The sequence below is a fragment of the Bidens hawaiensis genome, unplaced genomic scaffold, assembly GCF_021521415.1.
Source record: "Bidens hawaiensis isolate Kalapana, Puna unplaced genomic scaffold, B.hawaiensis_p1.1 tig00005142_1, whole genome shotgun sequence".
Lineage (NCBI taxonomy): Eukaryota > Viridiplantae > Streptophyta > Magnoliopsida > Asterales > Asteraceae > Bidens > Bidens hawaiensis.
The window spans coordinates 1349554-1358786 of record NW_027491327.1 but is presented as its reverse complement, the minus strand read 5'-3'; the positions used below and the strand labels follow the sequence as shown (position 1 = coordinate 1358786).

The window sequence follows — 9233 nt, the reverse complement described above, 5'->3', positions numbered from 1 at the left end:
TTGGTTTTGGTTTTGCGTGAGAGTAAAAGCGAAAAAACAGAACCGAACCGATTCACCGAACCAAACTAATAGATTTTTTATTTTTCTTTTAAAAGTTAAGTTTTTTTTATAATAGTTTAATATATAGTTAACCCAAATATATAATAATCATAATTATTTTTAACTAACAAAAGAACTTAAGGCCCAAATTCATTATTTTTGGCTAAGTCGAGAAAACTAAATCAATAACCGAAACCAGTTTGGTTTGCTTTTAGTCCAAAACTGAACCAACCCATGCACACGCTTCTACTACCCAATTTGCTAATTTCAGTACAAAATGACTGTCAAAAAAGTTTTGTTAAATAATGTTCACACTTCACACTAGCTGGCTTTATTTGTATTTTATCCATTTACATTAAATTAAGGCAACTAAAATAAGGCAAGTGAAAGTTAGCTGAGAGAGAGAGAGAGATGACCTTCGTCAGATTTATCATCTTTCAATTTGGAGATTTGGGGATTTTCAGACCTTTAATCAAAGAAATGCTTTGTGGAAGATGAGTTATGCCGGTACCACTAATATCTAACCACTGTAAACATCCTAAATTACCCAATTCCTCAGGTAATTTCTCAAGACTACGACAATCCCTAAGAAGTAGGATTTTCAGACGTTTCAACATACAAATGCTATTAGGGAGATGTTTAACATTTGTAGAAGTTAAATTTAGGTATTCTAAACATTCCAATTGGCCAAGTTCCTCTGGCAATTCCTCTATTCCACTGGAGTCAAGGTTAAGATATAGAGAGACAAGTTTATGAAGATTTCCAATTGATGAGGGTATTTTTGATATATTGGGGTTATTTGAAAGATCCAGCACTTGCAAACTATTGCTGGAGTGCCCTGTGACTATACAACCCGGGAATTCCATCAGACCTAATACACATATATTTAGAACCACAAGTGATTCCAACTGCTCGATAAAAGATACAGACTTCAAACTGCTGCAGTAATCTAAGTTTAAGTAGACAAGGCTTTTTAGGCATCCCCCGTCCACGTCAACTTTTACCAAATCATAACAACCAAAAAGATTTAACCTCTCGAGTTTGGGAGTCAGCCCAAGGTCAAGGCTCCTCAACTTTGAACGACCCAAATCAAGGAATCTGAGCTTCTCCATAACCTATTACAAGATGAAAAACAAACAAAAGGCGTTAATATGTTGTTGAGATAACCAAGTCAAGGAATTTGAGCTTCTTCATAGCCTATCACAAGATGAAAAGAGAACAAGAAAAGGTAAATGTAAGCTGTTACCATTAAATAACAACCAATCAACCATATTACCTTTCCTCCTTCCCAAAGCTGTACGATATTGCTTCTACGCATTTCAAGTGCAACAAGATTATTTGCTTCAAACGTTTTGGGTAAACACCAGTGGGGGTAGTTGTACCAAAACAAATATCGTAACGAATTTGGAAAGTGTAGGCGAGCTTCGTCAATCTTCACATAGCCATTAAAACCATTTGTGAACGCTCCCCTGTCCACAATTAGGCATCTAAGTTTCTTCATGTTTCCAAGACCTTCCAAATAAATACTAGGAGTGTTTTCAAGATCTATACATCTTACTGCTTCGTTACCCTATAATTCAAGAATGACCGTAAAAGCTATGTTATAACTAATGAAAAAATTGTGAGTATTTCATCTCCATCTTACAAATAGATTTGACTCTTACCGTGTTATCAGACAAGACATGTTCGATTTCTTTCTGAACCCATAATAGATTATGTTTTTTGGGCTCTTCTGGATGCTCACGACGTACAATATTCATGCCCATTTCTACTAAGTGGTCATGCATGGTTATAGTAGTTGAACCACTAAAAGTGTTTTTTGAAATTGTTATTAGAGATTTTTGCTCAAGAACTCTTAAACCGCTTCTAGCATAAAATCCGGAGCTTTCAAGCATTCTTATTGCATCGTCTTTCTCCCAACCTCGAAGGAAGCACGCCACATCCAGGAATATTTCCTTGTAATCTTCCTCAAGATTTTCATAACTTAGCTCCAATATTTTAAGAGTTTCCTTCAACGGAATTGTTTTGAGTCTCTCTAGTGCATCTGCCCATTCACTAGCATCTTTACCACACAAATCTGAACCCAGAACTTTGATTGTTAAAGGAAGACCAGAAGCGTAACTTAAGACTTTTTGTGAATGCTTTTCGAACTCTTTAGGTGGTTTATCTTTCCTGAATGCATGCCTATTGAAGAGGCAAATTGCTTCCTCGTTCGTTAAAAGATTGACATCACGTTTCCATTCCACTTTGTGTGCTTCAAGCACCTGCCCATCTCTAGTTGTGATTATAATTCTGCTTCTTGGCCCGAACCAAGAAGTATCACCAACTAACATCTCAAGCTGGTCTTTATGATTCACATCATCAAGAACAACAAGAACTTTTTTTCCACGCAACATCTTTTTCATCAACCTTTTTCCTTCATGAACACCGCTTACAGTAATGTCTTTATTATTTAATACATCTCTAAGCACTTGTTCTTGCAACTTCTCCAAACCTGACCGTGAGGCTTTTTCCCTCACATTCTCAACAAAGCTTCGGCCTTCAAAGTCAAATGCTATTTTATCAAAAATAGCTCGAGCCAAAGTGGTCTTCCCGGCACCTCCCATGCCCTTGATCCCTATCATGCGTACATCCTTTAAACCAATTTTTAAACACGAATCAAGATCTTGCATCCTTTGTTTAATGCCTACTAAGCTTGCATCAATGTTTATATCAATGGGACGTAGCTTGAGTGAAACCTCCTCAGTAATTAATTTTATGACTTTAGCTTCATGCCTGTAAATCATAGAAGGGATTCAATTAACTTGCACAAGAAGCCACATGAATGATATTTTTTAGGTCTATAATGCACTAATTGTAATGCAAGTGTCATATCTCATGTTTTACTGTTCTTATTTCAACATGACTAACTTTTACTTTTATAATTTGACAGTAGGTACGTCAGATATTGAAGGATTACCCATCAGCGGTCTTTCTCAAATCCCAACCAGACAAATTGGCTGCATCTTTAAGAGCCTCTCTCCACTCTCCAACTTCTGACTCATTCTTGTTCGTATGTATGGCAAAGGCTTCTCCGACCGATCCGGTTTGTTTTCGGACTTCAGAGGGATCCACATCGTAGAAAACGGGGAAAGCAATACGCCCATTCGTCTTATGACACTCCATGATCTTCAGTAGCTCGTTTAAGCACCATGATGAAGATGCGTAGCGTTTGGAAAATACAATAATGTAGACTCTCGAGTCCTCAATGGCTTGTAAGAGCTCATCGTTGATCCTTTTTCCTTTCTCGAGTCTCTCGTCATCCTTGAAGGTGCATATGCCCCATTGATCAAGAGCTGTGTAAAGATGATCAACAAAGGTCTTGCGGGTGTCTTCGCCACAAAAACTCAGAAACACATCGTACTTGTTGTTAGCAGATGAACTTGAAGAAGCCATTAAAGGTGTGCTTGGGATGAGATACTGAATTATCAAGTCTCTTTGATTTTTGAGAAAGAAATGATCACCAGCTGATTGCAAAGAAAGTAGGATATATTGAATTATTGATCGCAAGATGTGAACCACAAGAGCTGTAAAGTAAAACGACTCAAATAAAAAAAAATCAATATTGCTACGTTGTGGGGCCAAATTTCATTTTCAAATGTTAATAATAATAACAAAAGCAACAAAGAAATTTCTACAACGCCACATGCACAACTTGAATCCTAAATTGGCCATCTCTCTCTTTAATTTGGATTTACTTTACAAAGGTTATGATTCACGAAAGGCAACAACTTGGATAGTAAATGGGTCACCTCTCTTTTTTATTTTGAGTTTACTTTTCAAAGTCTCCTTTAATCATATTAAACAGAAATACTGAATGAAGATTTGGAATGATTGGATCCGTTGTATCTCATACACCACTTTAAAATACCCTAGGCCGGATAAAAATCAGAGTCAAATTATTCTATAAATAGGGATATAAATGAAAAAAATAAAAAGGATTTGTAGCATAAAAAATTCCCTTAAAAATTAATAAAAATAATAATAACTCAAAATAAAAAAAGAAAGCAACAAAAAAAAAAGACTGAAATGTTTCACCAGTCTTAGAGCATTCTCATCCAACCACTCATTTTATGTGAGGTGTGTTTTTATAATTTAGAGAGTGATTTAGGGTGTTGTGAGTGAAGAGTTTTTATATTTTAGAAAAAGTAGTGATTTTTCTGTATATTTGAAAAGTTACGGTTCATCTGCTATAATTTTTTAATATATTTTAAAAGTGGTTGTGAGTGAAGGAAAAAGAAAAGGTAATGATAAAAAGTATAAAAAGTATTATTTAATTGAAATAGAGAGAGAAAATATAGTGAGTTTTAGTGTAATTTTTGGTTTAGGGATAAGGGGTGGGATGAGAATGCTTTTAGAGCATTCTCGACCCATCCCTCATCCCTATTTCTATAATTAAAATAAATACCATTACATTTCTCTCATTTTCAATTAAATAATATTTTTTATGCCTTTCATTACAGTTTTCTTTCTTCTCTATTCACAACCAATTCAACAAATATTAAAAAATAAATTAGGGCAAACAAAGTTTCCCCAAATTTACAAAAAAAATCACTACCTTTATCCAAACAGTTTTCAAATGACTTGATTTTTGTTAATTGGAAATTCAAACACCCGAATTGAAACATTGTTTCGTCGTTTGAATAACCGTTTCGAGATAAGTTTTACATCAGTCGAATCATATCGTTCTTTCGATCAAAAGCCCTAAAACATCATTTGAAATTCAGGAAAAAAACATAACGGCGTTAAGTGTTTTTTAACGGAGGTCCATTGAGACAAAAATAGTTGAAAGTTGAGACCAATTGTAGTGATTTTTAAAGTTGGGATTATTATCAACCAATACACAAAAGTTAGGATTATTTATTTCCAATTTACCTTGTTAAAATTGTTTACAATACCTAGGGACCCAAGTCACTCACTCTATTATTGAAGCATACCATATAAACCTTTCGTGTAATTAACTTTTTTCAGTAATAAATTTAAATTCCTGTCTTTTTTAAGTAATAAATTTAAATTCCTCAAAACTAATCAAGTTCAAACAATCCAGGTGACAAAATTAAATAGCAATATTATTTCCATGAAGGCCCCATGGAGCAACTTGGATTTAGATAGGCCCTATCTATTTATTTTTGTTTTACTTTTAAAAGTCATGATGTCAAGAAAACCGCATGCAACAACTTGGATTATAAATAAGCCCTCTCTCTCTTCTAGTCCATCTTTGCCTCATTCCCATCTCCTTGACCTTTTGGATGGATATCCTTTGGGTTCAGGTGATGGGTTTGGTGCCTATCGACCTGTTGTCGACCCTACATGTGCGTGGGGATATTTTGGCCTTATCCCTTTTATCATCTTTTTTTTTAACTGTTTTTTTTATTGCAGTTCGTGATTCCAACGAGGTGTACGCTCCTCGGTGGAGTATCCGCCGGGGAACGACCCTCCGGACTGCTGCGGATTGTGTCGAATGGGCACGCCACGCCGCCCCAAGTGGTGCGTTGGGGGAAGCCATGTCTAGCTACCAGGAGGGTAGGCTGACGAATGAGCTTCGGATTCTCCTTGCCCGGATGCAGCCGCGCGTCGAGTTGCTTTGTCGTGAAAACGACAAGTTAAAGACGGCGCGTAGCCAGGAAGTGGCTCAGGCGCGGGCTATCCGGGAGGAGAACAGGAGACTTGCCGCCATTGCTGCGGAGTTGGAAAAGGCCTTCAAGGCCCTCGAGGTTGAAGTTCAGGCCCGGCTCGAGACCCGTTCCAAGGCTACCCAAGCTGTTAACGAACAGCTTAGGTTGGCTAAGGAGACTGCACGGAACGCAACCGAAAGGGCCACCAAGGCTGAAGCTGTTGCTGAGCCTCTACACACTGAAGTTGAAGAACTTAAGGCCAGATTAGAGAAGCTCCAACAGGCTCATGATGCCTTGGCCATGGAAGACGCCAAGAAGCTCCAAGAGATCTTGGACCAGAGGGGCATGCTTGACCACACTGAGCGTAAGCTGAAGGGCGTTGAAGAGGATGCAGCTAAAGATGTGTTGCTTGCCAACCTTACTAAAAACGAAGCCGAACGCGCCCGTGATGAAGCTCAAGCTGCCCTCCAGGAGGCTCTGGTCACCAAGGAGTGGCTTCTACAAGAAGCGTTGTCGCAGGTATGCGTAGTTCCGTAGTTTCTTCACGCTTTTCTTTATACTTAGAAAAGTTTTTAATATATTTTTATTTTGTAGGTTGTGCATCGGGTTCTCACGAACACATCCTATGACGATGCCATGAGCGCAGCCCTCAACGCTTCTCATGAGGATGGGGAAAAGGCTGGGTTCCTGCTTGGTCTAGGGTTTGTTGAACAAGGCATCCCGCCTTCCAACTTCCCTCTTTATGACGTGGATACTGAAGCTGCTTATGACCAGGCAGTGAATCAGTATGCTGCCTTCCCGCATCCGGTGGTAGGGAAGGTGAACGAGATTGCTGCTGCTGATGATGGGCTAGCTATTCTCAAGGCTTTCCTTGAACCGCCACACTCAACTGATGGTGCGGGTTCAAGCGGGAGTGGTCCTGAAGCTTGATCCTTTAGATCCCTTCCCACTGTTAGAATAGATTTATATTTTTGTATGCGGGTATATGCCCAGCAATTCTTGTAATATTTGAATTTTGATGGAATATAAATTATTTGTTAATGCATTGCCTTGTAAACCTTATATGTTTTGTTTAACGCATATTTTAGTTTAACTTAGCAATTTCTTGAGTACTTTGGATAAGTTAACCTTTCAACGTGGCAGATAATAGGTTAAAGTTTTGCTTCCACTTTCGTGATTGTGCGGGTAAGACCGTCACTTTCACTTAGTAGGATGGCTAAACTTTACCTATATCTGACCTGCGTGAAGGTTTTCCTCATCTTTTCCTTAGAAATTTTTACCGTTTTTATGCTTATGTGGGTTTTGCCGCCTTTCACACGCAACGACTTACTTCTTTTCACACTTATTTATGCGGTGAATACCGGCATATCAGTGTGGAAAGTTCATAAGTATAAAGGTAAGGCTATCAACACAATGTGATAAAGGAGAATCATTTCCATTAGAAGTGGCTCTAGGCCTTTTCTTTACAAGTTTGGAATTGATCTACATGTAACATTTGCGTAATTGAGCTCCATTCCATGTTCTTGGGATGGGGGTGCCATCGAGCCTTTCGAGCCGGTATGCGCCCTTTCCCAAAACTTCTTTGATAATGTATGGTCCTTCCCAGACCGGGGCCAGCTTTCCTGGGCGCTCTTGGTTCGAAGCCTCGTTGTTACGCAATATGTAGTCTCCTAGATTGAAGTTGCAGAGTTTTACCCGCGTGTTGTAGTATTTTTGCATTTGTCGCTTGTAATTCTCTTCACGCGCTGCGGCTAAGTCTCTGCGTTCTTCGGTTAGCATAAGGTCTAACCGTCTTTCTGCATCATTGTCTTCTGGCTGAGTCAAGACCCTTGGTGAGGGTAGACCAATTTCGACCGGGACCATGGCTTCAGTGCCATAAGTGAGGCTGAACGGGGTTTCTCCCGTACTTGCCTTTTTCAGCGTTCTGTTTGCCCAAAGGACGTGTGGAACTTCGTCCACCCAGCCGGATCTGTGTTCCAAGAGTCTTTTCTTTATGCCGTCGACGATGCTCTTATTTGCTTTTTCCACCTCACCATTACCCTGCGGGTGCGCCACTGAGGTAAAGGTGTGGGTGATTTGAAGTTCTTCCAGCCACTTTTGTAGCTTCTTGTCAGCAAAGTTGGTGCCGTTATCGCTCACCAAATTCTGTGGAAGTCCAAAACGACAAATAATAAATTCCCAAATAAATTTTTTGATATGTTTTGCGGTTGTTTGGGCTAAGGGTTTTGCTTCTATCCACTTGGTGAAGTAGTCGATGGCTACCACTAGAAACTGAACGTTCCCTGCTGCTGTGGGAAATGGGCCTGTCACATCGATGGCCCACTTCTGAAATGGCCATGAAGAGGTGACTGGAACAAGTTCATTCTTCGGGCAATGCGTGTTGGGTGCGTAGAGTTGGCAAGACCTACACTTTCTGATGTATGCCAGCGCATCCGTATGCTTCCCCGGCCAAAAGTATCCCGCGTTGTTTAGCTTAGCTACAACAGCGCGTGGACCTGCGTGTACTCCACAGATGCCCTCGTGCACTTCCCTTAGGAGGTAGCCAGCATCTTGGTTGTCCACGCATCTTAGGAGTGGGCCAAGAAAATTACGTCTGTAAAGGATGTCATCGATGAGTTGATAGTTCAGTGCTTTACAGCGTATTTTTCTTGCCTGTGTTTTTGACTCTGGTAGTATACCCGCCGCAAGGTAATTTATTATTGGTGTCATCCACGTTTCTGTGCCGGTTTGGATGACACGGATTTCCTTGTGCGGGACTGATGGTGCTCCAAGGAGTTCAATGCGGATGTCCTTTCCCAAGTGGGTGAAGGCTAATGATGCAAGCTTGCTTAACGCATCCGCAGATTTGTTTTCGCTACGCTTGACGTGTATGACCTTACAATCGTTAAAATCGCGCATAAGGGTTTTTGCTTGTGCGAGGTACAGGGCCATTGTGTCGTTCACGGCCGTGTACGTCCCGTTTATTTGGTTGGCTACTAACATGGAATCCACGTGGGCTTCCAAGTTTTTCACTCCCATCTTACGCGCAATTCTCAGCCCGGCCAAGAATGCTTCATACTCCGCTTCGTTGTTCGTACTTGGAAAATCCAGTCGAATAGCGTAAGTGTATTCTTGGCCTGCTGGGTTGGTTAGTTTCAACCCTGCGCCTGAACCCTCGTTGTTGGTTGCTCCATCAGTGTAGAGTCGCCAGACATCATCGATGTCCTGTGCTGGAGAGGGTTGAGCCTCCTCCTGGCACTCTTTCTCCCGCGAAGCGGGGACTTCTGCAATAAAGTCGGCAAAGACCTGGCCTTTTATGGCTGGTCTCGGCTTGTACTTTATCGCGTATTCTCCCAATTCTATTGCCCATTTGGCTAGGCTTCCTGACAATTCGGGTTTGCCTAGAACGTTTGCAAGTTTGAAGTTGGTGAGAATGGTGATTGGGTGACCTTGGAAATATCTTCTTAGCCTGCGTGAAGCCTGTACAAGTGCTAAGACTAATTTTTTCAGGGTAGAGTACCGGGTTTCTACGTCTGTTAGGACACGGCTAACATAGTAGAT

At 40.4% G+C, this 9233-nt stretch overlaps 1 protein-coding gene across 1 annotated transcript; it reads right to left on the bottom strand.

The window, feature by feature from the left end:
- Window positions 1-476: 476 nt before the first annotated feature.
- On the bottom strand, window positions 477-3515 carry LOC143629050 (TMV resistance protein N-like). Its single transcript, XM_077098431.1, has 4 exons — window positions 2999-3515; window positions 1704-2814; window positions 1316-1609; window positions 477-1154 (listed from the first exon to the last, which is right to left on the bottom strand). Exons 1-4 carry the CDS (start codon window positions 3472-3474, stop codon window positions 477-479), a joined length of 2559 nt encoding a protein of 852 aa, XP_076954546.1. The 5' UTR covers window positions 3475-3515.
- Between the last annotated feature and the right edge of the window lie 5718 nt (window positions 3516-9233).

What these genes read in the sequence shown, in the direction of transcription:
- LOC143629050 (XM_077098431.1), bottom strand. Translation starts at nt 3,474, where the DNA reads ATGGCTTCTTCAAGTTCATCTGCTAACAACAAGTACGATGTGTTTCTG. An exon ending in TTGAGAAAGACCGCTGATGG is followed by an intron (nt 2,815 to 2,998) that starts GTAATCCTTCAA and finishes TATGATTTACAG; the next exon opens with GCATGAAGCTAAAGTCATAA. An exon ending in AGCTTTGGGAAGGAGGAAAG is followed by an intron (nt 1,155 to 1,315) that starts GTAATATGGTTG and finishes ATCTTGTAATAG; the next exon opens with GTTATGGAGAAGCTCAGATT.